At 45.3% G+C, this 27,935-nt stretch overlaps 3 protein-coding genes across 8 annotated transcripts in view; 1 reads left to right on the forward strand and 2 right to left on the reverse strand.

Moving 5' to 3' along the window:
* Positions 1-2,073, reverse strand: part of ttc24 (tetratricopeptide repeat domain 24) — a 3,412-nt gene extending 1,339 nt beyond the window's left edge. For 2 of the 4 annotated variants that reach the window (XM_081616995.1, XM_081616993.1), the window contains exons 1-7: positions 1,770-2,073; positions 1,070-1,673; positions 795-1,001; positions 535-663; positions 321-442; positions 116-190; positions 1-10 (exon numbers count right to left, since the gene is read on the reverse strand). The exon at positions 1-10 is cut by the window's left edge. In XM_081616995.1, coding sequence (XP_081473121.1) covers positions 1-10; positions 116-190; positions 321-442; positions 535-663; positions 795-1,001; positions 1,070-1,673; positions 1,770-1,982 — 1,360 coding nt within the window. In that variant the 5' untranslated portion in view covers positions 1,983-2,073. The remainder of the gene's footprint in view (positions 11-115; positions 191-320; positions 443-534; positions 664-794; positions 1,002-1,069; positions 1,674-1,769) is intronic. The other 2 variants (XM_081616996.1, XM_081616994.1) reach the window with 2 other exon arrangements.
* LOC145555322 (uncharacterized) lies at positions 2,071-12,524 on the reverse strand. Its single transcript, XM_081617023.1, has 3 exons — positions 12,184-12,524; positions 10,804-10,963; positions 2,071-2,697 (listed from the first exon to the last, which is right to left on the reverse strand). Exon 3 carries the CDS (start codon positions 2,563-2,565, stop codon positions 2,071-2,073), a length of 495 nt encoding a protein of 164 aa, XP_081473149.1. The 5' UTR covers positions 2,566-2,697; positions 10,804-10,963; positions 12,184-12,524.
* iqgap3 (IQ motif containing GTPase activating protein 3) overlaps positions 11,907-27,935 on the forward strand; it is a 32,734-nt gene continuing 16,705 nt past the window's right edge. For 2 of the 3 annotated variants that reach the window (XR_014091469.1, XM_081616984.1), the window contains exons 1-17: positions 11,907-12,240; positions 14,668-14,755; positions 14,845-15,001; positions 17,463-17,540; positions 17,621-17,697; positions 17,787-17,854; positions 17,983-18,096; positions 18,167-18,345; positions 18,422-18,500; positions 19,252-19,415; positions 19,492-19,579; positions 19,645-19,808; positions 25,164-25,324; positions 25,407-25,522; positions 25,622-25,785; positions 25,859-25,949; positions 26,074-26,384. Coding sequence is in view for 2 of the 3 variants with exons in the window: in XM_081616984.1 (XP_081473110.1) it covers positions 12,165-12,240; positions 14,668-14,755; positions 14,845-15,001; positions 17,463-17,540; positions 17,621-17,697; positions 17,787-17,854; positions 17,983-18,096; positions 18,167-18,345; positions 18,422-18,500; positions 19,252-19,415; positions 19,492-19,579; positions 19,645-19,808; positions 25,164-25,324; positions 25,407-25,522; positions 25,622-25,785; positions 25,859-25,949; positions 26,074-26,384 (2,175 nt within the window). In the remaining variant the exon portion in view is untranslated. Of the gene's footprint in view, positions 12,241-13,396; positions 13,591-14,667; positions 14,756-14,844; positions 15,002-17,462; positions 17,541-17,620; positions 17,698-17,786; positions 17,855-17,982; positions 18,097-18,166; positions 18,346-18,421; positions 18,501-19,251; positions 19,416-19,491; positions 19,580-19,644; positions 19,809-25,163; positions 25,325-25,406; positions 25,523-25,621; positions 25,786-25,858; positions 25,950-26,073; positions 26,385-27,935 lie in introns of those variants that run through there. The other variant, XM_017309351.2, reaches the window with a different exon arrangement.

Genomic DNA, 27,935 nt, shown 5'->3' on the forward strand with positions numbered 1-27,935 from the left:
GGCGTGGCCTCTGAGGAGAGGAGAGGAAAACATCTGCTGATTTCTAACATCAGACAGGATGGGGGTGCTGCAGGTGAGGTGCTGCAGGTGAGGTGCTGCAGGTGAGGTGCTGCACCTGCGTCACAGTCAGGCTGAGCTGCAGAGCTGAGGTCAGACGCTCCACCAGCCGGTCTTGAACACCTTCATCCTCCTGAGAACAACACCACCGATTGGTCATGATGATCTGTGGGCCGATCTCTGATTGGCTCAACTTCTCTCATTCAGCGCACAGCTCAGATCTCAGGGTGACCTTTCACCTCCAGGTGAGACAGGTGTGCTACCTTACAGTGAGCGAGCGCGCTCAGAGCCTGTTTGTAGAGCTCAACGGCTTTCTGCAGCTTCTCCTGCCTCAGGTAACACTCAGCCAGACGCTCACACACCTGGACCTCGGCCAGGCGGTCGCCTGCACAGGTGGAGACACACAGGTAGCACACCTGGTCCTTATCAACAGACCCAGGTTACACAGCTACCCTGTGTCAGCTCACCTCTTGGTACCTGTGTCTCTGAATCCCTGTAGAGCCAGGATGAAGCTCTCTGCAGCCTCCTGGTCATCCCCCAGGTGACTGGACGCGATGGCCAGGTTACTGAAACATCGAGCCTGATCACCACGGCAACCTTGAGAGCCTGCAGGTACACACACCTGAACGTCACACTGAGACGAGGTGAAGATGTATTGAGAGGTCAACTCTCAGCAGGTTAAGCTTCAAGTGTTTCACAGCAACACCTGAGCTGAACGTTTCCATGGCAACGCTCACCGTAGAGCTGCGCGGCCAGCCGGTGCCACTCCAACGCCGAGCTGAAGTCGCCCGCGGCATTCAGTGCCGCTCCCAGGTTGTGCAGCACTTTGGCCAGCAGGGGGGGGCGGCGAGCTGCAGGCTCCACGGCTCGTCGGAGGCTGGCCACCGCTTCCTGGAAGCACCTGATGCGGCAGTAGGCCACGCCCACCGACAGGTACAGCTCACCTGGACAACACCAGGGAAGTTACCGAGCGGCTGCTGCAGGAAGTCTCCGGATCAGGAAAGGTGATTACCCAGAATGCTCGGGTTGCCGACACTGCTGCTCAAACGCAGACACTCTGTCAGCACGCTGCTGATGTCATCATGGTTGGACAGATCTGATTGGACCATGTGACTTCCTGCCTCTTTAAGGGCGGCGGCTGCAGAATCCAACATGGAGGCCATTTTAAAACTCTCTGCTGCGCGGAGGAAACTCTGCACCGCCTGGGGCCAGTCCTGCAGCAGACATGACACAAAACACCTGGAAAACACCTGGAAAACACCTGGAAAACGACACTCGGTTGAATATTTCTCATCAGGTTCTGACCCGGTCCCGGTTCTGACCTGGGTTCTGCTGCAGCAGCGGCCCAGCTCCATGCAGGCGTCGCCCTCACTCCCTCCGTCTCCCTGCGACCGGTAAAGCTGAGCAGCCCGCAGGAAGTGGGCGGCGGCCTCCTGGTACTGCCCCAGTGCATTGTGGGCCAGCGCCGTGTTGAACTGCAGGTCTGGGAGCCGTTCCGCTTTCGGACCGGGTCGGTTCCGGCGCAGGAGGTCCAGTCCTCTCTGAGGTCGGCCCGCCTCCACGTAGGCGGCGCCCAGGTTGAAGGAGCAGGAGCGCACAACCCGCGAGTCCTGCAGCTGGATGCACAGGGGCATTATGGGAAATGGAGTTCTCACACCAAAGGACTACAATCCGCTACACACCACCAGTGGAATCTCACCTGTGTGACTCACCTGTGCAGCGGCGTGCAGCGCCTGCTTGAAGCAGCGCAGCGCGTCCTGCGGCCGGCCGGCCTGCAGCGCTCTGTGACCGGCCCACGTCCGGTCCTCCACCTTCTTCTGCTGCCTCCTGCTGCTCCTCTTCACCTGCTCCTCACCGGGAGGAGACTCCTCAGAAGCCATGTTGGGTCTGCAGCAGGTGGGCTCACCTGGATGAGAGGAACACATGCTTCATTCCTGATTCAGAACCAGAACCCAACCTGGTGAGTACAGCTCCAGGTGACGCTCCACAGGTGTGAAGCTGAGCTGGCTTAGATCACACAGGATGAGCTGAAGACATCTCTGAAACACATGGAGCTCCTGGTCCAGGTGTTCCAGGTGTTCCAGGTGGTCCAGATGTTCCAGGTGGTCCAGGTGTTCCAGGTGTTCCAGGTGGTCCAGGTGTTCCAGGTGGTCCAGGTGTTCCAGGTGTTCCAGGTGGTCCAGGTGTTCCAGGTGGTCCAGGTGTTCCAGGTGGTCCAGGTGTTCCAGGTGGTCCAGGTGTTCCAGGTGGTCCAGGTGTTCCAGGTGTTCCAGGTGGTCCAGGTGTTCCAGGTGGTCCAGGTGTTCCAGGTGGTCCAGGTGTTCCAGGTGTTCCAGGTGTTCCAGGTGGTCCAGGTGTTCCAGGTGTTCCAGGTGTTCCAGGTGGTCCAGGTGTTCCAGGTGTTCCAGTGAAGCTGTTCTCTCCAGCTGATCTTAAACTGAATGTTTGAGTCGTATTTGGACAAGAAGCATTTCTAACTGCAGCCGCCATGTTGTGCCTGGAAAACATGGACTGCCCCTTTAATGCCGCCAGCTGACTTTAATCTCCTTTAATTAGTTTGTTTTCATGTAAAGCATTTGAATTGAATCGTTACTGAAAACGTCCCGTATGTTCCAGTTATGGGCTAAAGGGCAGATGGTTCTGTGAATGAATGAAGGATTCAGGAGTTTAAATAAAAACAGACAATTACAAATGATTATGAGACAAATTGACTCAAAATAAATCGACTCCCAGATCAGAAAGTTCTTCTTCCTGGGTCGTCATCCTCGGATCCAGAAGAGAATCTGACCCATCAGGGAAAACCGACCAAAAGGCCAGAAAACCATCAACTGTTTTATCAAAAAACAATTATGTGCAACCATAGAAATGAAATAAATATTATTATAAAGTTTGATAGGGACAGACAAACTGAATGAATCATCACAGCTGATTCACAGCATTTGTCCCATGATGGGTTTTTAAAAAATAACTAAAAACTGAAGTGATAAACATTAAAATAGCCCAACAAAATGTAACAAACAGAAAAATGTAAAACATTAAAAATGGGCAGGTCTGTTTTTAACCAGCTTTGTTAAACTGGTTACAGACTTTAAACGGACAGGAAGTGAGTTAAAGCTGCAGATCCTCTCAGACGGAGAACTTGGAGCCAAAGTGGTTCTGGGAAAGGGAACCTTCCAGGTCCATCCAGAGCTGCTCAGGTGGACCTGCTGCTGCCCTGCAGCCTCTGCATGCAGTGGCTTAATGGTGCAGGCGCATTAAACACTTAAACATCTATTTTCATACGTTATAATTTACAACATTTGTAAAATCCAAAATGCCAAATTTAGCCAAAATGTGACGGTGATGGAATCTTCTGATATAAAACCTTTAAGGCCCGATTATCAGACCTGCTAAGGGTCTGAGGACTTTGACTAGACTGAGACCAGGCAGGAGCTCCGTAGGCAGGGCCGTGCAGAGGCCCCTGAAGGGGCAGGAGCTCCGTAGGCAGGGCCGTGCAGAGGCCCCTGAAGGGGCAGGAGCTCCGTAGGCAGGGCCGTGCAGAGGCCCCTGAAGGGGCAGGAGCTCCGTAGGCAGGGCCGTGCAGAGGCCCCTGAAGGGGCAGGAGCTCCGTAGGCAGGGCCGTGCAGAGGCCCCTGAAGGGGCAGGAGCTCCGAGGGCAGGGCCGTGCAGGGGCCCCTGAAGGGGCAGGAGCTCCGTAGGCAGGGCCGTGCAGAGGCCCCTGAAGGGGCAGGAGCTCCGTAGGCAGGGCCGTGCAGAGGCCCCTGAAGGGGCAGGAGCTCCGTAGGCAGGGCCGTGCAGAGGCCCCTGAAGGGGCAGGAGCTCCGTAGGCAGGGCCGTGCAGAGGCCCCTGAAGGGGCAGGAGCTCCGTAGGCAGGGCCGTGCAGAGGCCCCTGAAGGGGCAGGAGCTCCGAGGGCAGGGCCGTGCAGAGGCCCCTGAAGGGGCAGGAGCTCCGAGGGCAGGGCCGTGCAGGGGCCCCTGAAGGGGCAGGAGCTCCGAGGGCAGGGCCGTGCAGGGGCCCCTGAAGGGGCAGGAGCTCCGTAGGCAGGGCCGTGCAGAGGCCCCTGAAGGGGCAGGAGCTCCGTAGGCAGGGCCGTGCAGGGGCCCCTGAAGGGGCAGGAGCTCCGTAGGCAGGGCCGTGCAGAGGCCCCTGAAGGGGCAGGAGCTCCGTAGGCAGGGCCGTGCAGGGGCCCCTGAAGGGGCAGGAGCTCCGTAGGCAGGGCCGTGCAGGGGCCCCTGAAGGGGCAGGAGCTCCGTAGGCAGGGCCGTGCAGAGGCCCCTGAAGGGGCAGGAGCTCCGTAGGCAGGGCCGTGCAGAGGCCCCTGAAGGGGCAGGAGCTCCGAGGGCAGGGCCGTGCAGAGGCCCCTGAAGGGGCAGGAGCTCCGAGGGCAGGGCCGTGCAGAGGCCCCTGAAGGGGCAGGAGCTCCAGCCCCCCCAGCCCCCCCTCTGCATGCACCTGTCCGTAGGTAACATGTGAGGATCAAAAACATCTCTGCACAGTCAAGTGTTCAACAATGTCTAATCATTTTAAAACTATTTATATTCCATCCAACAGTTTTGCAGATTTTATCAACATGGCTCCTAAAATGTAACTGAGCATCCAGAATTATTGCTAAATGTTTTTATGGTGATACTTGTTAACAGGCTGCATTGATCTGAATATTCAAGGCTGTAAGGATGTTTTCTAGGCTGAACAGCAGAAGCACTTTGTTTTCTATGTATTAAGCAGGAATCCTTTAGCCATGATGATCGTCTCTGCAGACGGTTCTGAAGGTTTTCACTGAAACAACACAGTTTGTGTCCGATGTGTAAACAATGGTGTCATCAGCATACAGCATTAAAGGCAAATGCAATTATTCAATTCCTAATAATTAACCATAAACATTTCAACCGGGTTAAATTAACCATAATTTAAATAAAGTAAAACAAAAAGAATATCAATCATATGTCAAACTAATCAATTTAAAGTTAAAGTTGAAAAGTTGAAATCAAAATATCAAGAAAAATTAAATAAATGGTCAAATCCTCAAGCAGAGAGAGAATAAAAGATTAAATAAATAAAAATACGGCGCAACAGCAGCTAAATGTAGCCACATCCCATTTTGACCGATTTCATTTGAAACTCAATATCGATACAAAAAGTGGCAGAACATGCAGAAAATCAGCAATCAGGTAACCATGGCAACAGTTCTGATAAAACAACGCTCCAATGAGCAACCAAGCAAAAGTTTCATGCTAAAGCATCAGTGCTAACAGATGACAAACTCACCAAAGAGTCAAAGATTTGTATGAATTTACCAGGAAGACGCCAAACAGCAAGAAGAAGAAGAAGAATCTTCCTAACCTTAATTCTTAAAGCCTGATATTGTTTTATATCTAATTCTTTTACTAAACTATTAGAAGCTGAATGATATCCATCTATAATCAATTACTGATCTATTTAGTCCTGTTGTTTTTAACCCCTTCCTATCAGCTCCCCAGTATTAACCTCATTTAGGATTTTTCTACTTTTCTCTATTATTTTTCTTACATGTATTTTCCATGTCAGTTTTTTGTCAAACCAAATTCCTAAATATTTAATCTGATCTTTGACATCATCCTCATAGAGTTTAAGATTTACAGCATTTATTTTATTATTAGTAAACGTAGATGTTGTAATTCTAGAGCTCAATCTTCTCCATCATGTTTTGCCTCTTGCAGTTTCTTATTTATACATTTTAGATTTTCCTCCTTTTCCAAATGAGGCCGTCAAAAAACGACACTTCAAAATATTGATCTATTTTACTAAAACCATCATCAATCATAACAAATAACTTATTATACTTCCCTGAGGAATTCCGTTTTCAATTTGATGTTTTGAACTTATTTCACATTTTAACTTTTATATTCCTTCCAGTTAAAATGTTTAATCCATCTTTATATTTAACCCCTTAAAGCTTTTTGCTTTATTTTAACCAATAATCCTTCTTTCCACAACAGAACTTATGCTTTTTCTATATCCTAAAAGATTTATGTCTAGACCTCTTTATTCACCTGTTTCCTCCTGGTTCCATGTTGCAAACATAGTACAGGATCTACTGGATCTACTAGATCTACAGGATCTACAGGATCTACTGGATCCACAGGATCTATTGGATCTACTGAATCCACAGGATGGCTCTAAAGGATCTACTGGATCTATTGGATCTACTTTTCTAAACTCAAACTGATATTTGGGTTTAATCTTCTCTTTAGATTCCAGAAAATATATGAATCTGTTATTCAGCATCTTTTCCATCACTTTACTGATACAAGATGTTAACGGCCTAAAGCTCTCAGCTACATGTGGATCTTTACAAATAGGAATAATAATTTGCTAATGAAACATTTAAATTCCTGTCCGTTGGCTATTAAACTTCTGGCGTCTCATTGTAGTTTTAGAATTATGTATTGATCTGCGAAGCCTCATTTTCTCCATATCTAAGTTCATCCTGATGACAGATTTTTGACATTAAAGAATTTTGCTGCTGCTTTTACTATAATTTTTATTTTTTCAGTTTTAGTTTTTGCTCTGAACAGTTAATGATTTGCCAGAAAAGTTTTTCTAACGTGACATTATTTTGATATCTGTCTCTTTTTTCCTTTCTAACTTTGTTTTTGATCATTTTCTGTACTTTTTAACTCTTTCACTGCCTCAGCATAAGTAATTTTCTTATCAGTTTTAATTTTCTGAACTTCAGTTGCTTCTTTTCTTCCCACACATCCTGCATAAGCTGCAGTTCGATCACCTCCACATCTTAGTTTCCCTCTATGTGACCAAATCTTTGGCACTTATAGCATCTGAGAGGTGGTGGAATATAAGTTCTCACCCTGAAACTCACGTATCCAATCATCACTTTATCAGGTTTAACTTTATCTTTAAATTAACACAGATGTCCAATCTTCCCCGTTTCTAAAGCCTGAAATCGTCTTATGCCTGGAATCTCCTCCTTTTATCGTTTCCTTTAGTTCCTCTTCCTTCCTCCTCTACCTTTTTACACACCATCTGGAGTTTTAATGCCTTATTCTTTTATTCTACACTCTTACAGATAATAAAAAGGCTCCCAGCCCTTAAAACCTTAGCCAGCTCCACATCTCTGATAACTTTTAGTTCATTTGATAAACTGATCAGACTCACTCCAATCATATCCTGTCCAGGTTTAAATTTTAATATAACTTCAAATTCTTCCATAATTTTTCCTTCCTCATCTTCCAGAGATCCTTTACCAACATTCAGTCCTTCTTTACTCTTGTCTTTCCCTCCTCCCCCTTTTCCATTCCCTACTAACGTCCATCCTGTGTCCATATTTTCATCCATTTTATGCCAAAACCGCCTTAGAAATCAACTTTTTACTCGCCAGAAATCGCTGAAACTCTTCCACTCTCAGAAAATCCTCGTTCTCTAATCTCGCACAGCTGCCGCCAACTTCCAGTTTCCACTTCAGCAGCAAATCACAATCACAGCGGAGCAGGTGAAGCTCAAACTGAGCGCTGGAGGTAAGTCCACCTCACTGCAGCTAACAGGAAGGCGCGGGACGGACCGCTGTTGCAATCCGGAAGTGAAGGGGGCGCTAATTTCCTATACTTCCGATTTTATTTTCTTTTTAAATCTGATATATTTTCACCTTTAGGAAGGATTTTCACTCTCAGCATGTATTTGAACTTCTCTCTTTTATTTACTTCAGCGCAGCTCACAGTTTTTAACCATTTCCGTAGCTTTCAGTGAACTTCTATTCTGCTCCTTAGTCGCATCTTTTCGGGCCTGCTGCTGCCTCTAGTGGCGAGGGGTGGTAAAGCAACTAATCTAATTACATTACTAAAGCAGAAAACCACAAAGTCTTTATTATTTATTATTAATTCTGGCATTACTGGAACAGTAAAAGATAAATTCCCTCACAAAAGAACACACCTTTTCATTTTCTTAATGAAGTAGAGATAATTAAATGACAAACAAGACCTGAAAGTGATTAAAGTTTCTCTCGGTGGCCAACCTGTTGAAAATGTGGCAAATTTTAAATTCCTTGTGTCGTTCCTGGACAGTCAGCTCGACTTTGCTGAAACACCGACTACATTTTTAAGAACTGATCTCTGAGACTCTACCTTTTAAGACCCAGTGATCTTGGGGTGACACAACTTGAGGTTGTGAACAACTTCTAGTTTAACACAACTAGAGGTTGTTGAGTTAAAATGTTAAAACTAAACATTTTAACTAAAGTTTTAACTTTTCATCTCCTCGGCTGGTTTGGTCACATGAGCTGCAGACTAACAGACAATCTTTAAAAACACTTTGAATAGCAGGTATAGCAGCAGGTGGTGAAACCAAAAACCTCTCTGTCTCAACTGTTTGCTGAAAGAACCTGGAAGACGGCATGAATATTTCAGCAGATCATCCTAATTATTCATCAGTTTGACCCTCTGAGCTCATGAAGGTGTTACTGTTTCCTCTGGCAGCAAGAACATCGATTAGACGTCATTTATTGACAGGGCAATAATTATTCTTAACCAAACTAAATAACATTTACCTATAGCGTGTTGGGCTCTATTCACAAATTGTTGATAATCAATCATATCTTTATTCCAAACACAAGAAACGTCCATAGAAAAAGGTCAAAACAAGCAAAATACGAGAAAATGAACATGACATTTTATTCACTGAGTCACAAATAAATGTTTCCACAATTTGGAGAAAAATCTCACAGCACTAAAAGCTGGATTTACTAAAATAGCAATTATATTATTGCATGACACAGATAATCTACACATAGATAATCTACACATAGATAATCTACACATAGATAATCTACACATAGATAATCTACACATAGATAATCTACACATAGATGTGACCAGCACGGCTCCATCTCTGCTTGGAGCCTCCTGCCATCATTTCATTGCAGGACATAATAATAATAATAATAATAATAATAATAATAATAATAATAATAATAATAATAATAATAATAATAATGTGATTCATGAATATGATTTATTGTTTTAGAGTCAAAGGAAAATTTCCTCGTTGATAGATTAAATAGTTTCATCTTATTTTTTTATACATATAAGACTCTAAAAGTGTCAATAATATACATGGCACTGTAAAAACTAAAAAATGAATTTTTACTTATATCTGTTTAACAACCCAGGTTGTTATTCTTCTGTACCTAATTTATTTGTTTGTTATTGACTTTTGCTCAATTTAATTTCTTATGTATACATTGCAAATGGTATTTTTATTATAATGATCATGTTGTTTTTCATGTCTCCTTATTTCTTCTCTTCCTCCTAAAATTGATGGACATATACAGATATTATTTAGAATGTATGAAAGTATTGTTTGTCATTTAATTAGCTCTATATCCTTAGGAAAATGAAAAAAAAAATAATTTGATAAGATCATTTATCTTTTACTGTTCCAGTAATGCCAGAATTAATAATAAATAATAAATACTTTGTGGTTTTCTGCTTTAGTAATGTAATTAGATTAGTTGTGTTACCACCCCTCGCCACTAGAGGCAGCAGCAGGCCCGAAAAGATGCGACTAAGGAGCAGAATAGAAGTTCACCGAAAGCTACGGAAAGGGTTAAAAGCTGTGAGCTGCGCTGAAGTAAATAAAAGAGAGAAGTTCAAATACATGCTGAGAGTGAAAATCCTTCCTAAAGGTGAAAATATATCAGATTTAAAAAGAAAATAAAAACGGAAGTATAGGAAATGGCGCCTCCTTCACTTCCGGATTGCAATGGTCCCATTTCCAAAGGTAAGAGACTGACGGTGGTCCGTCCCGCCCCTTCCTGTTAGCTGCAGCGAGATCCTTCTCGCTGGAGGCGGGGCTTTAAATAAATTGGCAGAGTTTGGGGCAACACAGGAAGTGGGCCCGCAAAAATAAAAGTATTGACTAATTGCGGGTTACATTTACCTAACCCCTTTTCTTTCTCCCTCTGCTCCCTCCCTGCCTGCTTCTTCTGGTTTTCTCTTCTTCTACATTTTTGGAGCCTCTTTTCTCACCATCCAAATCTACAAATTATTGATCTGGTCAACCGACCTCTCAATGCAATTGGTCAAATTTTGGACGAGAAGTCTGGACACAGAGAGCCTCTTGTCCTGCAGGGACACTCAGAGACTTTAGGGAAGATTGAAATTCATAATCTTCCCGACCAAAGACATTCTGTCTCTGAATTGTCTTCCCCTGTGTGGCCTTGGAAGGGCTGCATATTCAATGAAGATATGTAAACACAACGCTCTTCCCTCCTCACCCCCTCCTGTATCCATGCAGCTGTGGAGCTGAGCGTTCCCAAGGACGTTCCTAGAGAACAACACCTTTATCGGACTTCTGCTGGGAGGCTCAGTAACGAGGTTTCATGGCCCCGAGACGTCACCGCCTTCACTCATGTCTCTGTTTAGCCTGAATGTTGCCACCTGCCCTAATGTGTCCTTTCCTCTTTTTTGTTTTATTTTGTTAGAAACGGTGGCCTACTCACTATTTAACCCAGAAAAGGATTATTTTAGTTTATTAGTAATATTAGAAATGGTGGCGTACGCACTATTTAGATCAATATTATACAGCCCAGAAATGGAATCAGAGTTAGAATAACTACGAACATAGAATCCAGAAATACTTAGTAACTTTTATATTACTACTTTTTAGAAACTGTGGAGTTCTCACTTTTAACCCAGAAAATGAATTAGTTTAGTCACTCTTTAGCTTATTTGATCAGAAACTGTAGAATACTCACTATTTAGATGCAGAGACCAGAAGCCCTGAACAGGAGCTCCTAGTTTACATACTTCAGATCAGGGGCCCCAAACCTTTTCCTGAGGGCCACATGACGTTTCCCTTCTCTGCTGGGGGTCGGAGTCAGTTTGGAACAGAAACAGTGACGATTGCAGGAGAGTCTACATGTAAAAATGTATTGTTTTCCAGAAATCACAATCAAATAATCCTCTCTGGGTTCTTCACAGAAAAAAATCCAGGAAGGATTATGTACCGTATTTTCTGGACTATAAGCCACAACCCCAAAGTTTTTTAAACCAGTAAACTATAAGCCTCAGATTTCTCTGCCGCTCCAACAGCCAACATCTGGGTCATCACAGGTCGACTGAATATCACATTTATTACATGTGGAGGTGATATTACTGGGTTGAAAAAGAAAAAGGTGCCAAGTTTAGATTTAACTGAACTGATTAGTTTCTGAACCGTAACTGTAACAAAGTGCTGATCCTTCGTGTTGCTACTAGCATGAGCTAAATGAAAATGGCTGCTTTCCTCTTCTTCTTCTTCTTTAGATTTCAACAGCAGCTTGCATCCATTATTGTTGCTCTACTGCCACCTACTGGATCCTAATATCTTTACCTCAGATTCTCATAATGATCCCAGTATTATTTAGAAAAACGAAACATCTTTTTCCCCTCAATGCGATTTAATTGATCAACAACATTCTCAAGTTTCTATTCCCTATTAAAACCTAATTCTGTTTTAATGGCCGCTTTCTTCTTTTATTTCCAATTTTGACTTCCAATGATTCCCTTCCTGCTAAAGCGCCCCCTGGTGGCTGAAGAAAAATCCACATATAAACGGCTTGTAGTCCGGAAAATATGGTATATGAAAAAAAAAAAATCTGAATGCTCTCTGGTATTGTTCAGGGGTCCGGACCAAATGTGGAGGCGGGCCGGATCCGGCCCGCGGGCCGTAGTTTGGGGACCCCTGCTCTAGATCAACATTCTAGTTCTTCTTTTGCTCTTTTTCTCCTTTTTCTTTCATTTGGTTTGTTATTTTGTTTGTATTTCTTTTTAATTAATGTAAAGCACTTTGAGTTGCCTTGTTGCTGAAAATGTGCTGCATAAATAAAATGACCTTTCCTTACCGTAGGCCTTTAATTATGCTAAGCTGGATAATTATTGCTTTTATTATTTATTTTATTCTGTCTTTGTTTTCATTTCTCGTATTTTACTGTTTTTTTCCAGCCTATTGTGGGATATAAATAAAGATTGAATGATTGACGCAGCGCTGCTCCGATAACTGCGAACGGATTCAAACAGACTTTTCCAGCCCATAATAACTAACCACAGCTTAACTCCTGGTTAACCAGGTAACCACATGATCACCAGAAACTCACCTGCTGCTGAATGTGGAGCTTCTGACCTGGTCACAGATGGAAACTGCTTGAAACAAGGTAAACAGGAAACAGGAAACAGCTACCTGACATCCTACCGACACTGTTAGTTTGGCTCGGTTGCTATGGTAACCGATAAGCGCAGACAACGAAAAATTAAATTACCATTTGATCTAAGTCATTTTAGAAAGGCTCTCTTTCCTGTTCTGGGGATTAATGAGGCTTTAAAATAAGTTTAAAATTCGCTTTGACTGACAACACAGAACTACACAGCCCAGAATCCAACGCGGCAAACTTCTGGCCAATAGCAGAAACGATACTATCGAGGCTGATGATTGGGAAGATGGACATAGAGGACTTAATTATACACTTTTTAAAATTCAAAAGCACAAAACTGGCAAATGTGATAAATATGAAACCATAGATCCTGTTATATTAGAATGCCATAAATATGGAAAAGCTGAATCTTTTTACTAGATCCCTGATGACAGAACCCCTGAGCTACCTGGACTTCTGATTAATGGGCTCAGGGTCACAGATGGTAAACTGAAAAATTCAAAAATTAGGGAATGCTTTACTAGTACTTTATTTCCCTTTGTAACAAATCCAAATTTTATATCACATTTGTTTTCAAAGGTTCAAAGGAAAAGAATGAGAACAAATGATTGAAATCTTCCCGTTCCTCCAAAAGCCTCTTCAAAATGCTGTTTTTCCCTCTAGACGCCGATTTGCTATTGATGATAAAACTTTACTTTGTGATGTTGAATCGACGGAACATCTTTTCTATGAATGTGTGTTTTGTAAAGCTTTGTGGGATGATGTGCTCACCTGGCTTTTCCCTAAAATTCCTCACTTACCTGCATTTTCTACGAAAGACAGTTTTTGGAATTATGAGAAAAGAAAAGACTTTTGAATGTAATCATTATTATTCATAAATGTCACAAGCAGCTCTGCCGCCTCTTCTCATCTCTACATTCATGGACCAACATCAAGATGCAGAACTGATGAAATGATGAACGATGCTGGGAACCAATGGAGGCTTTTTATATGTTGTTCTTTGTTTTACTGCTTTGTTTCTTCTGTATGTATGGAATCAGCCTGGATCGGCTTCTTTAGATGTGTTTACATCTGATGCCGATACAATGTTTGTTGTATGTGATGATAATAAAAAGAAGAAGAAGAAGAAGCAGCTGATTATTGGGCCAATCAGAGAGCGGCGGGAGCTTTCAAACCTCAGACCGGAAGTAGCTCGGAGCAGCGGTCAGTTCGCTGAAGCTTGTTTTTCTGATACGGCTTTGCAAACACATTCGGGTCCAGTTTTATCTTCTGACCGAACCGGGAGGCGGGTTTTCACCTGCCAGAGGACAAAGAACCGGGACAACATGTCGGAACCAGCAGCAGGGAGCCGCTGTGAGTCTCTAAACACCATTTTATTCATTTGTCGTCGTTCGTGGTTTTAGTGATCATGGAATAACTTTATAGTTGGTCTCTGCTGTAAGTTCCGCTTCAGAACCAGAACCTAACCCTTCAGAGGAAGCGGAACCGGATTAATGTAGCACAATTAAAACCCAGAATCGCTAAAACACCAAGACTTGACTAAAACTGGGTCTGTGGTGGAACAATGCTGAACATGAGCCTCTCGGGTCACTGCGGCTGTATTCAGATCATGTTCTGGATTCATGTGTTCTGGTTCTGCTGCGTGTCTGACCGCCTTTCTGGGTTGTTTAGTGTTGGAAAGTTCGGTTCTTTTCAGAGAGTCGACTCTTTTGGCACGGCTCCCAAAGAAGAGCCGATTCTTTCGGCTCCCAAATTCAGATTTGATCACCTGCCTCATATTTTAGCTTTACTGGGCAAATATGAATGTTTTTTATATTAATAAATCTTTTTTGCACTCATTGTTTTATGAAAAACCTTATATTTGACTAATTTGATGTGTTCGTCCTGAAAACAGTCTTGCTTTTGTGTAACATCCAACTTAAATTGTTTTAACACAAAAACATATGAATGCTCTGCATACAAGAGTTTGCAGAGTATTTCAAAAACCATAATAAACCATAATAATAATTCATTCTGTAATACTTTTATACAAGTTTGTGATTTTTATCAGTGAAATGTGCTGTACAAATCAATTTGACTGAATTGGTTTAAACTGCAGCCAGCTGCTGCTTTATTGAAAGGTGTGGTCAGATTTAGGGGTCTCCTCCTCACCTGTGTACTGACTGAGGGGATGGACTCACCTGGCCCCTCCCTCTGTTTTCACCAAAAGGTATGCTCCCATGTCCTCATGTGATTGGCCACAAGGCTGCTGTGCTGCCAGTCAGCTAAGCTCTGCTGTGAGCGAGGTAGAGCCACTGAGAGTGAGAGCTGAGCATCAAAATGAAAAAGTCTTCTGCTGTGATCCAAAATGGCTGAATGGTTTCAGAGAAATGAATGTTCTGGTACCGGGGCCGGTTCCTGAGGTGTGTTTGGGTTCCGTTCTTCTTCCAGATGAGCGTCTCACAGCAGAGCAGATGGACGAGCAGAGGATCCAGAACGTGGCTTATCAGTATCTTTGCAGGCTGGAGGAGGCTAAAAGGTCAGAGGTCAGAGGTCAGAGGTCAGAGCCAGAACTGGGCCTGGTGCCTCCGTGGGGGGTTTTCTCACTGGGATCCGTTTCTTGCCCAGGTGGATGGAGGCTTGTCTGGGGGAGGAGCTTCCTGCCCCGACTGAGCTGGAGGAGGCGCTGCGTAATGGAGTCATTCTGGCCAAACTGGGTCAGCACTTCGCTCCGACCGCCGTGCCACTGAAGAAAATCTACGACCCAGAACAGTTCCGATACCAGGTTGGGTAGTGGTTCTGTTCTGGTCTGGTCCAGAGACCACAACATGATGATCTGAGCTTTTTGTGTTAATAGTTCAGCATTTTACTGTGAATGTCTTTCAGCTGTGGATACAAGCATTAGCATGCTATCCCCCAGGTCGCACACTTTTCATATTTCCCATCAGTCACCTGGATTTCAGGATGGCTGTCATTTTTCAAGATGGCGGACAGCTTAGTCTTGTAAACCAGTTATTGCCATAAAATGTTTCCCATTTTCATGACTTGGATGAACTTTGTCACATCTTGTTTTAGGCGTCTGGTTCATGAAACATTAAAGTGATAAAATGCAGCAGAATCGGAACCGGAGGACTCTGCTGTTAGCGAGTCTCAGACCAGGAAGGAGAAGAAGAGAGACCGACGTCTCAATGTTAGCATTAGCTTCTGCTAAGTTTTTCTGTTTAGTGGCGTTAGCTTCCGGTAACTTTTTATGTGTATAGCAGATTAGGATTAGCCGAGGTAAAATTCCTGTTAGCTGATCAGTGAACTTAACTTTTTGGTTAGCTGTGGCTACTGCTAGTTTTAGTACAAACATATATTTCCCATTGCAACCATGAGAAAAGTCCACCGGGAAAAAAGTAAAAATCAAGAAAATGTGTAATTTTTAAAATATGTAGGCTATAATTTAACACCAAACACAAATATCCAGGGTTTCCCCCAGTAAACCTGCTCAGCCTGACGCGCCGCTGTGGTTTTGTATTAAAGATGTTGACAGGAAACATAAAAATATTACTGGGTAATTATATGTTACAGGAAAACATCTCCAGTGAAACACTATTTAAACCCACAACTATAGAATCTTAAAAACAACAAATCAAAAACACAATTAAAATGAATATCAGTTATTTGCACTTCTGTTTAATCCAAACTAAGTCAGCGGCTCCATGGGGCCCCCAGGGCTTCAGGGGCCATAAATACTGATATTTTAACACGGATATATAAATGTAACATTTATTTACTGAGATGATCAATGCTGCTGAATTTGATTTAATGGTTTCAGCATAAATTAAAAGATTTTATATTTTTTAACATTTAAATGTAAGATTTTAAGGAGCTGGCAAGTTTACTTTGTAAAAGTTCAAAGAACAATATTCATAGTTGGATTGTTTTGTTACCATAGCAACAATCTGATGGTGAGTTTAATCTTTGAGTTTGAGCTGTTTGTTCACAAATACAAATTAATAAATTGTAATTATAACTGTTTTTAGTTTGGCCAGTTAAACTCCTCCTCCTCTCCCAGATTAAATGTAACACAGAAGCTGTTAGAGCTGCTGATGGGGCCCCTCAGGCAGATTCTGCCCCAGGCCCCATCAGCCTTGGACCGGCCCTGCAGGATGAGTTAAATCTGCTGCACTGAGCAACAAACAGGAGATTTAATTCAATGCTGCTAATGTAGCTTTAGCAGCTCTGACATTTCTGTCTGTTGGGTTTTAATAAGAATCACAGAAACTGTTCTGGCTGCTGCAGTTTATGGGACGAGTTTCTCAGATCTCCTGGTCATTAACTCTGGCTGACTAAGTGGACAAAGCTTCTGATGTGGTTTGATGCTTCGTGGAACCGGAAAAATAATAATAAAATAAAACCAGCGTGAAGCTTCTCACTGGGCTGAACCTGCATGATGGGGTTAGCGCTGGTTTGTTAGCCGCTAACGCTCCGACCAACCGGAACACAGACATGAACTTTACAGGGCAGACGGCGCCACGTTATTCCTGTGGTTCACAGAGCTGCTCAACCAGAGCAACACGGTGGGTTTAAACTCCTACCTCGATGTGGAGTTCTCCAAAGAATCATAATTCCTCACAGTGGTTGATGTAGATATCCATACTGGTCAGCCTGAGTCCAGTTTGAGTGAAAGGAGGAGCGCCTGATCCGCGCTGAGGTAAACTTATAAGATCAAGCAGCGGCAGCGCGCTGAGGCTCCAGCGATGTGATTGGTCCACTCTCTGGCTTTAAATGCATAAACTATTAACAGATCAGAGCAGGTTTGTTTTCAGGAATAAATCTGCTGCGCCAGTGAAAAGCTCAGCAACACAGATGCTTACGATCCGGCTTGAAGCCTCGCCCAGCCCTTAGGATGCCGGAGGGGCTAGTAAAGAATGGCGGGCCGCCAAACTTGATGCACTACCCTGTTCATCCAATTAGCAATTTTAGTGCAAAAATGTTATTTTCATGATGATGTGGCCATCTTGAAAAATGGGATTCATCTTGAATGTTTCAGTGGCTGGCTGTTTTTCAGGTAAGCTAACCCCTGAGCCAGGCCAGGTTCTTCTGTCCGCAGGTGAAAGATTGAGCTGAATTATTGAATCATGCGCCACTTGACCAGAAAACCTGGCTGTCATGCAGCGTCGGGTTTCTAACAAGTTCTGGTTCCGGTCCAGAAACCAATCAGAACAGATTCCTCTAATGGATAACATTGATCTGTGCAGGCTGTGGGCCTCCAGTTTCGTCACACTGACAACATAAACCACTGGAGGAACGCCATGACGACCCTGGGCCTGCCGGCGGTCAGAGAACCTTCACACGATTGGTCGCTGCTTGGTCAGCTGATCAGCGTCACAACTCATGATTGGCTGTTTGTTTCCAGATCTTCCATCCTGAAACTACAGACATCTATGACAAGAAGAACATGCCCAGAGCAGTTTACTGCATCCATGCCCTCAGGTACACCTGTCTGTCTGTCTGTCTGTCTGTCCGTCCATCCGTCCATCTGTCCGTCTGTGGGCTCACCTGTCTGTCTCTTGTCTCTGCAGCCTCTACCTGCACAGACTGGGCTTGGCTCCACCTATTTATGACCTCTATGGAAAAGTAAAGTTCACAGGTAAATGTTGACAGACAGGTGAGTGTTGGACTTGGGTGTGTTTTCCAGGTAGCATCAGCAGCCAGCTTGAGTCTTGGTGTATATTTGGACCAATCAGAGAGCAGTGTTGGTGACATGTGACTCTGCAGATGAGGAGATCAGCAACATGGAGCTGGAGCTGGATAAATACAGGATCCAGATGCCGGCCTTCAGTAAGATTGGAGGCATCCTGGCCAACGAGCTGTCTGTAGATGAAGCCGCAGGTAGGAGCGCTCTGATTGGCTGGGAGCTCCCAGGTAGAGGTACGGGTCTGACGCCGTGCTCCGCCCTCAGTGCACGCAGCCGTGGCGGCCATTAACGAGGCGGTGGACCGAGGGGAGGTGAGCGGCACGGCGGCGGCTCTGAGGAACCCTGCGGCGCTGCTCTGCGACCTGCAGGAGGCGCTGATGGCCGCCTACCAGGAGGCGCTGAAGGAGGCCAGGAGGAGGAAGGCGCAGCGAGCGGCTCACCAGGTCAGCCGTGAGTGGTCGAAGACGGAACGCTGTCGTCCAATCGGCTGCTGGTTCTGACCTGCGTGTGTGTGAGCAGGAAGGCCGGGAGGACAGAGACATGTATGAGGAGTTCCTGAGCCGCCGGGAGATCCAGGAGCTCATCGGCGGCGTGAACGGTGAGAACGTCGCACTTTGACCCGGATCGCCATGACAACAGGAGAGAAACGGGAAACAAAGATGACTGTGGTCAAAATAAGACAATCAGGAAATTATGAGAAAATGACCAAATCTGATGTGAATGAAAACCAAGACAATTAATTTAGTCTGCAATGATTCCCCCAAAAAACAGAATCAGTGAAGCACCAACATCCATCCATCTTTTTACTGCGATTTACAGCAGCCAGCTGTTAGCCGGAAATATTTTAACCCTTTTCTGATTTTAACTGTTTTGAAGTCTTAAGATATTTATATGAATAATTAATTACAATTAATTTGATTCAGTTCTAATTCCTGGAGTTACAAACTGGAATTAAGATTAAACTCAATAAAATCACAAAACACTTGATTGGTCCTGCCGGTTGGTCCTGCCGGTTGGTCCTGCCGGTTGGTCCTGCTGGTTGGTCCTGCCGGTTGGTCCTGCCGGTTGGTCCTGCCGGGCCCCGGTTGGTCCTGCCGGTTGGTCCTGCCGGTTGGTCCTGCCGGGCCCCGGTTGGTCCTGCCGGTTGGTCCTGCCGGTTGGTCCTGCCGGGCCCCGGTTGGTCCTGCCGGTTGGTCCTGGGTTGGTCCTGCCGGTTGGTCCTGCCGGTTGGTCCTGCCGGGCCCCGGTTGGTCCTGCCGGTTGGTCCTGCCGGTTGGTCCTGCCGGGCCCTGATTGGTCCTGCCGGTTGGTCCTCCCGGGCCCTGATTGGTCCTCCCTGTGTGTGGCAGTGCGGTGTGCGGTGCAGCAGGTGGACGAGGCTCTGGACGCTGCCAATGAACTCACTCTGCTTGCTGCGCTGCAGCGGCCATGTTTGGCCCTCAGGGGCCTCTGTGGCTCCAACGGTACCTGGTACCTGGATCAGCTGCTGGAGGACCGCCAGCAGAAGGCGCTGGTATAAAACGCACTCTGACGTTCTGGGTCCAGATGTTCTGCTTACCTGTGGCTCACTGCTGTGACCTCTGACCCAGGACCTGGGCTCCACGGATCCCCTGGAGCCGGCCGAGCTGCAGGAGAGCATCGCTGCTGCCAACCAGGAAGCTCAGAGCGCCGCGAGACGTAAGTCCTGTTGCTGCAGGAGGAAACACCTGCTCACCTGTCTCACTCGTCTCACCTGTCTCCAGTTCTCCTGGCGGTGCAGAGCGTTAATGCGTCGCTGCGGGGAAGTGATCCCAGGAGCACCGTCAGCTGCTTGATGAACTCTGACCTCCAGCTGCCTGAAGTGTTTCCAGCTGCGGCGGCGCTTTACCACCGGGAGCTGCAGCTGCTGCAGAGACGCACCACTCAGGTAGACACACCTGGGCCCCACCTGGTCCAGCAGGAAGCGGGTCAGTTTGCTTTACTGTGCGATTGAAAGGTTTAGTCTCTACAATGAAACTTTTAACTGGATTTCACTCAAAGACCCTTTAATTTCGCTGATCCATCTTTATTTTTGTATGATGGTCACCATAGCGATTTAGCCTTTCAGCCACATAGGTGAAAAACCTCAGAAGAAACGGAAACACATCCATTACATTCTGAAATTAACGAGATAAATTCATTGTGAAAAAGATTTCCACCCATTTAAACCAGTTATTCCCAAAGTATAATAAATAGCAAATATTTATTATACTTTGGGAATAACTGGTTTATTGGTGCTGTAAAATTCAGCACCAATAAATAAATTGGCATATGTATCAACATTTTGTGAAATATATTTTCATAGTCAAACATTCTGACCAACATTTATTCTTTTTCTTTTTTTAGTCTTTTTTTTCCACTTTCTACTTCAATCAATAAACACCCAGTGCATTTTTTATTTTATTTTTTTAACTTACTAACTTGACTTCAATAAGATTAAAACTATTGTGTCCAACAATCAGAGTCCATGTGCTGCTCCAATGAGCAACAGCTCCGAGTTTCACCGTCTGTCCTTCAGGTGGTACAAGTGGCACAGTTCTGACTGTACAGGATGGATGGATGATGATGGATGGATGGATGGATGGATGGTTGAATGGATAAATGAATGGATGGATGGATGGATGGTTGGTTGGATGGATGGATGGGTGGTTGAATGGATAAATGAATGGATGGATGGATGGTTGAATGGATGGATGATGGATGGATGGATGGATGATGAATGGATGGTTGAATGGATGAATGGATGGTTGAATGGATGGATGGTTGATGGATGGATGGATGGATGGAGGATGGATGGATGGTTGAATGGATGGATGGTTGAATGGATGGATGATGGATGATGATGGATGGTTGATGGATGGATGGATGATGGATGGATGGATGGATGGATGGTTGAATGGATGGATGGATGATGATGGATGGATGGATGATGGATGGATGGATGGTTGAATGGATGGATGGTTGAATGGATGGATGATGGATGATGATGGATGGTTGATGGATGGATGGATGATGGATGGATGGATGGATGGATGGATGGATGGATGGTTGAATGGATGGATGGTTGAATGGATGGATGATGGATGATGATGGATGGTTGATGGATGGATGGATGATGGATGGATGGATGGATGGATGGTTGAATGGATGGATGGATGATGGATGGATGGATGGGATGATGGATGGATGGATGGTTGAATGGATGGTTGATGGATGGATGGATGATGGATGGTTGGTTGGATGGATGGTTGAATGGATGGATGGTTGGATGGATGGATGGTTGATGGATGGATGGATGGATGGTTGAATGGATGGATGGATGGTTGAATGGATGGTTGAATGGATGGATGGATGATGGATGGTTGGTTGGATGGATGGATGAATGGTTGGATGGTTCATGCTACCAGCACTGCTTGCTCCAGCAGTGGAACAAGTCGGGGGCCAATGGCCCTTTATGCCCAAATATTAAAGCTCATGATAATTTAACTTTACAACATGGACAAGTTTCACCACCACAGAGCGACTCTGTCATTCTGGACCCATCAGACATGAAGTACAAGAAGAGAACAGAACCATCAGGCTGCTGGTCACTGATGATGAAACGACACAAAGTCACACCAGTCCAGAACCACTGAGAGCGATCGGATCATTTCGGCACTTTATCAGTTTCAACTCAGAGCCTGGAGCAGCTGCTGAAGCTCATTGATGACGCGGGAAGCAGCGGCACACGCCGCATGCGCAGTGCGCACACGCCGCATGCGCAGTGGCACACGCCGCATGCGCAGTGGCACACGCCGCATGCGCAGCGGCACACGCCGCATGCGCAGTGCGCACACGCCGCATGCGCAGTGGCACACGCCGCATGCGCAGTGGCACACGCCGCATGCGCAGTGCGCCGCTGCGCCTCGAGCTCCTCTGGATGTTTGTTCCCACCAACTGGACGAGGCTCCAATGTGAACCTTAACTACAGACGCCATGCTGCCGTCTTGGCTCTCAGTCTCAACCCGACCCGTCAAAGCGCGACTGTAACTCGGCCTTCAGTCCCTGACATCACCGCTGAACCACCGACAGACAGAAAAGGGGATGTGAGCTCGGCGGCTGCAGTTTACAGTCTAGTTAACTCAGTTTGAAATAAAATCAGCTGCTACCTGTAACCATCCGGGTCCTTCGCTGGCCTGGCAGTTTGGCGGGTTTGAATCGCGGCCAACAAAAAACTCGCTTCATCTGAAAGGCGACAAACAAAATATGGTCCAGGTTTTGGCGTTTCCTTGCTCTCTTCTGTCCATCCTTCACTCCGTGGAGATCCACTCATGGTAACTTGGTCCGTGAAAATGTTCTAGCTAGTTTTCCGTCTCTTGCCTAGAGACTGATGATGGTGGACGGCTGGTGACGAGTTTTACCCAGAATGCACTTGGAGACGATGAGGACGATCCTCTTGTAATTTAAAAGTTTAAATGTAAGTAAAGCCAGTCATGTAGGGTCCGTGTATTTTCAGGCAGTTCGTTTTTTCGTTGATTAAACCAAAATCGGAAATTGGATTTGTGGCTCTTATTCGATTTCCCATTTAGTGCCCAAAACAAAAATGGAAAACACGGATAACCAGCGCTCAATTTCCATTTTCATCATTTCATTTTTGGCAAGTGGTCTGACCCGGAAGTTCTCTCTGCTCCGCACTTCTGTTTTTGTAAACTCGTCCAAATCGGCATGTAATTAGTTTGATCATGGCACCTTCACACAGAAACCCTTTAACTCCGACTTTGTTTCCTATATGAAGCTAATGGCTGATAAATGCAGCTTCTGATTCAGTAAATGGCTAAAGGGCCAGTCCGCCCAATTTTTACCAACCTTTAATCTGCTCTGGTTTAAAACGACTCAAAGCACAACTAGAACATTCTGCCCGTCATTCAAACCCTTTAGTTTTTCCTTTCTGAATAGCATTAGCATCAATTATAATCCGGTATGTCATGAACAAGCATGCAGAAAAGGTTATCCAAAATATAAAAAAGTATCTATTTCTACCAGGTAGGAAATGTTTGAAATAATTAGATTATTGAAAGCTTAACTAAATAAATGTTTGAAGAGGATTTGGGAAACGGATCATTGTGACTTCAATCTAAAAAAAAATCGTGTACATCAGTTGGTGTTGGAATGTTATAGGCTCCTTATCCTCTTTAACACAATAGTTTTTCACATTTTTATAAGTCTGACTGTCCAATTAGAAATGAAAACCTTTGTCCCCTTCATGAGACTATTTACTTATAACTTATCAGACTCAACTGACGAAACATAATGAACAACCTTTGAGTTGATTCTTTCCATTATTTCTTGTCTCTGGATTAATATGCAAGAAATATTAAAATAATTATTTCATATTTAATTTGTATCGACCTGTATGTAGTCAGAGCTTTAAACGCAAATCTTACAAAATAAACAGACAAAATGTATTTATTACAAAAACATACAAGCAGATATTCAGCCAATGTTTTTGGAAACATGACAAAATATTCCTATAATTTAACTATACAGTGATCCCTCGTTTTTCTTATTGGTTGCGTTCCGAAAATAACCCGCGACGTAGTTACCTTTAGTTTTTACAATTATAACACAACATAAATAAATACTCAACATTGAAACCAAAGAACAAAACCTGTTTTCAGGTCAGCGGATCAATCAGCCTTAATGTGATCGTGTCATTAAAGCTTCTCCTCCAAGCTGCACCAGCTGGATCTGCTGCAGAGCGACCTGACACAAAAACTGTCGGTCTGCTAGTCCACAATGTACATTAGCTTGTATTTACTACTGTAGCTTGTGTTTGTGAGACGGTCACGCACGTTGTAGCTGCGCTGTGACGTAAGATGGGCTTTAGCCAATGAAAGGCGGGCCCTGTGGTAAGGTCCATGCGCTCTGCGCGTAAAATCATCCAGTTCTCCATTCAGACATTCAAAACTAGTGAGGCAGTTTCTAGGGAACCTATTGGTCAATTTTGATGATTGATATGTCGTTCGAACCGTCAGAGCCAATAGAATCCGAGGGCGTTGACATTAATACGGAACTTAAAGTCATTCATAAATTACAGCGAGGAAAATGCATGTGACGTACATTGACGAAGTTCGAGCCGAAAACGATGCGAGATGGAGACAGGGAACATGGATTATCGGACCAAGTGGAAATATTTACTCTAATATGGATTATGACCACGAAACGGCAAAGGTAGGACTGAATTTATGCTTTTAGTTTCGTGAAATGAGCCATTTCTTTTTTTCTTCTTTAGCTGCTGGTTCAGTGAGTTTTGCACGTAGCCTGGTGACTCTGGTATTGTTGGAAACCGCAGAGCTTCGGCTTTACTCTGATAGTTTGTGGGCATCGGGCCTCGTTGCTCTTTCATTGTTGCGTTTTTTTGGGGGGTTTTTTTTACCGGCTATGCCTCGTTGGCATCTAACTGTGTTTCTTTTTATCAATCTGTTAGTGTTCAAGCTGGGTATTGTTGAGGTATAAAATAGTTTCTATCATTTAGAAGAGCTTTTTCCCGATACGTGGATATGCAATATGCCTATAGATAAATGTATAGCTTGTGTTTTTATTTGATCTTGTTGGGGCGACAGAGGCGTTAAGAAGTATCAAGCTCTCTAGAAAGAATATTATATTTTGACACACGTATCAAACAGTATATATACAAACACATTAAACTCTTCATGTCACACTTTGAGCCGCTACGAACCGATAACAGGCAGCGGAAAACATCAGAGTGACTTACCGAGATCAGGCCGCGGTTAGCGGGGTAAACACTCCACCCGGCCGCTGAGCCTGGAGCCGCCGGGCCCCGTTAGCGGAGCTACGCTGCTCCGAAAACTCCGGAGTATATTTCAAAGAAACTGCATGAACTAAGTGCGTAAATAAAGCTATGAGGGCTACTTTCTAGCCTAAAACATCTTAAAGCAACTTTTGTGACAAATTAATGATGTACTTACTTACCGCTGCTTGTGGCGCAGTACAATGGCGGCCATCTTGCTGGACCAGAGAGGAGACGGATATCCCCGGTCCTCTGGCCTTTCAAAATAAAAAACTAAAAACTCAGGCTAACCATTTTTCTTGGTGACCAGATCTCCCGCGTTATTTGTTTCTCACAGGAGAGAAACAAAGTCAGTTTACTTAAACTGTATAGCGTGAAACAATCAGGCTGGTCTGCCTGCATAATGTGTGCGATACGGCAGTTGGTCCTGTAGTTTCCTGTTCTGTCCTCCAGGGGGAGTTGCACCAGGAAGAGCTGTTTGTTGCCGTGGAGATGCTGTCAGCGGTTGCTCTGACCAATCAGAGCCTGGAGGCGGGACATCTGCAGCAGTTCAGCTTCTCATTGGTCAGTCCGTCTGCAGGACTCTGTGATGTGGATAGCGCCCTCATGGACAGGTGAGAGCAGGTCGTCTACCTGCTGAGCTCCACAGCACTTGATGATGATGATGATGATGAAGAAGAAGTCTGTGCTGGCCAGGTACATGCAGCACCTGGCAGGTGTGAAGCAGCAGGGGGGTGGAGCCATGCTCACCTGGAATCAGTTGCAGGAAGGAATCAACAGCGTGAACAGCTGCGCCGAAGACGAACATCAGCGTATGACACACACACACACACACACACACACACTCCTCATGCTGATGCACCAGGGGTCCTGTGTTTACCTGTGTTTACCTGTGTTTACCTGTGTAACAGAGCTCCAGGCGGTCGGCCTGATAAACAAGGCGCTGATGAGAGGAGACGTCCAGCAGCTGCTGTCTGCTCTGCTGCTGCCCTCTGGTGGTCTGGAGGACATCATACCTGCCAACGCCTGCAGGTACCTGGTGCTGCTGACCAGCTGCAGGAACGACAAAGCCCAGGTGAGCACACACAGGTAACGGCTAACCAACGCTTTACTGAGGGATCCTCATCATTCTGCTTCTGTCCAATCAGACGAGCAGAGATCCAGGAGCTGAGCTGTGGTTGGCTGATATCCAGGAAGTAGTGAAGCGAGCCAATCAGCAGAGCCAGAACGCCCTGAAGCGTGAGTCCGATCAGAACCGTTCCCGACCCGCTTCAATCCCATCTGCAGAACCTTTCGGTTAGCTGAAGGCCTCAGGGCCCAGAAGCTGTTGACCCACCTGTGTGGTTCTGACCCGTTCCTGCAGTGTGCCTGGTATTGGCGGCCGCCAACCAGGCGGTCAAGGAGAACCGGGCCCAGCAGACGCTGCAGGTTCTGGCCCTGCCGGACCTGCAGCTGCGCGGCGTTCTGCCAGACTGCGCCGCGGCGTACCAGCAGGAGCTAAGTGGCCGGCTGGCGGACCGGACCCGTCCAGGTGCGGAGCGGAGTCCATGGGTCCGGGTCCGGCTGGACGACGGGTCGTTTTATTACTTCCACCTGAGCCGGCTGGAGGGAAGCTGGGAGGTACCAGATGGCTTCCAGAACCGCGGATGCTTCTTGACCCGGCAGGATATACAGGTGAGGGGGCGGGGCCTGTAGCTGCAACTGGTCAGATTAAACGCCTGGGGCCTCGTGCATAAGGCGGCGTGCCCACAAAAAAAGTGCGGTCCCATATATACGTTTTCTGTGGACAATATGAAACTACAAAGCGTCAAAACTCAACTAAACACACTGAAGTCTGATTACCGTATTTTCCGCACTATTAGGCACCTAAAAACCTTCCATTTCCTCCAAAGCCTTATAATCTGCCTTATATATGGACCAACATGGAGCCACTACAGGTCCAGCAGCTACGGTAAGCAGCCGCCGACTTCATTTCCCCGTAGAAGAAGAAGCGCGGTGCATGCTGGGATAGCTGTCAGAACCTGGTTTGTTACTAAAGGTTGACTGACCCATCTACCTACCGACCTGATGATCAGGTCGTCTGCAGGTCATTCAGCACCACCTTCTCCACCAACATGCTGTGGTGGAGAAGGTGACCGTCGTCCGGCCCAGAAATCTCTCCTCTCCTCGCCGACCCGAGTCGGACTGTTTGGTTGACATTCTTTATGTCAACAAAGTGGCTTTAGATATTCATCCGGGAGCTTCGACTAGGGTCACCAAGGGACCAGCTCTATACGTTTAAAGCTGGGGGGGGAAGAGAGACAGAGGCTGAGGCGGCAGCGTGTCGGTTGGTCTGTTACCCAGAATGCAGTTGGGCACAATATCTGAACACCAACACGGTGAGTGAAACAATGACTGGGGCAGATTACTGTATAAAGTCCTGAGGACCTTCTTTATTGTTACACACCCACATTAGAGGACGGAACAAATTGCGTCCCGTCGGTTCAACACGGACCGGCGGCGTCTCCAACTGGAGCGTCTGTTCTACGCGCCTTATACTGCGGAAAATCGGTACATTCAGTTATTTAGACCAAGAAGCACCAAACCCATGTTTTTCATGATTTTAATATTGTTTAAAAGTAAACATCCTCATTTATCCTCGGGCAATAAGCTAACACGCACACAAAATAAAGAAAATAAAATGAAAGGATGTGAAAACCTCACTAGAATGTAAATAATACTTTTCCTCAGTTTGTGTCTCATAAAGATGCAACTCGTTTCATTCTCACTGAAAGAAGAAAACAAGGTTGGATCAGCAGATTAACTCCAACCTGCTGATTAAAAACAATCAACAGGTTTGATTATTTAAGGTGATCCAGGTGTGTCTGCAGTCACAGGATATCAGCAGCTGATCCAGGTGAGCCGTAAATCAATCAATCAAATTTTATTTGTATAGCACATTTCAGCAGCAAGGCATTTCAAGGTGCTTTACATAATTAAAATAAAAACGGCATGTGACGGTGAATACACAGAGACAGAATTTTTTTTTTTAAAGAAAAAAAATGTTAGATAAAAACATTAAAACCCCTTGTAGGACTTCAGTTAAACGTCTCACACCGCAGAGTTTTAGTTAAAAGGCCATTTAACATGGATTCTCACAGCCGTAGATATAGATTCGTTTAACTGGGACATTTTCCAGGGGGCTTTACATAGACAGTGTGAAAGAGAAATAAAAAGAAGTTACTA

The sequence above is a fragment of the Poecilia reticulata genome, chromosome 16 (assembly GCF_904066995.2).
Source record: "Poecilia reticulata chromosome 16, P_reticulata-male-v2, whole genome shotgun sequence".
Classification (NCBI taxonomy): Eukaryota; Metazoa; Chordata; class Actinopteri; order Cyprinodontiformes; family Poeciliidae; genus Poecilia; species Poecilia reticulata.

What these genes read in the sequence shown, in the direction of transcription:
- LOC145555322 (XM_081617023.1), bottom strand. Translation starts at nt 2,565, where the DNA reads ATGTTTTCCAGGCACAACATGGCGGCTGCAGTTAGAAATGCTTCTTGT.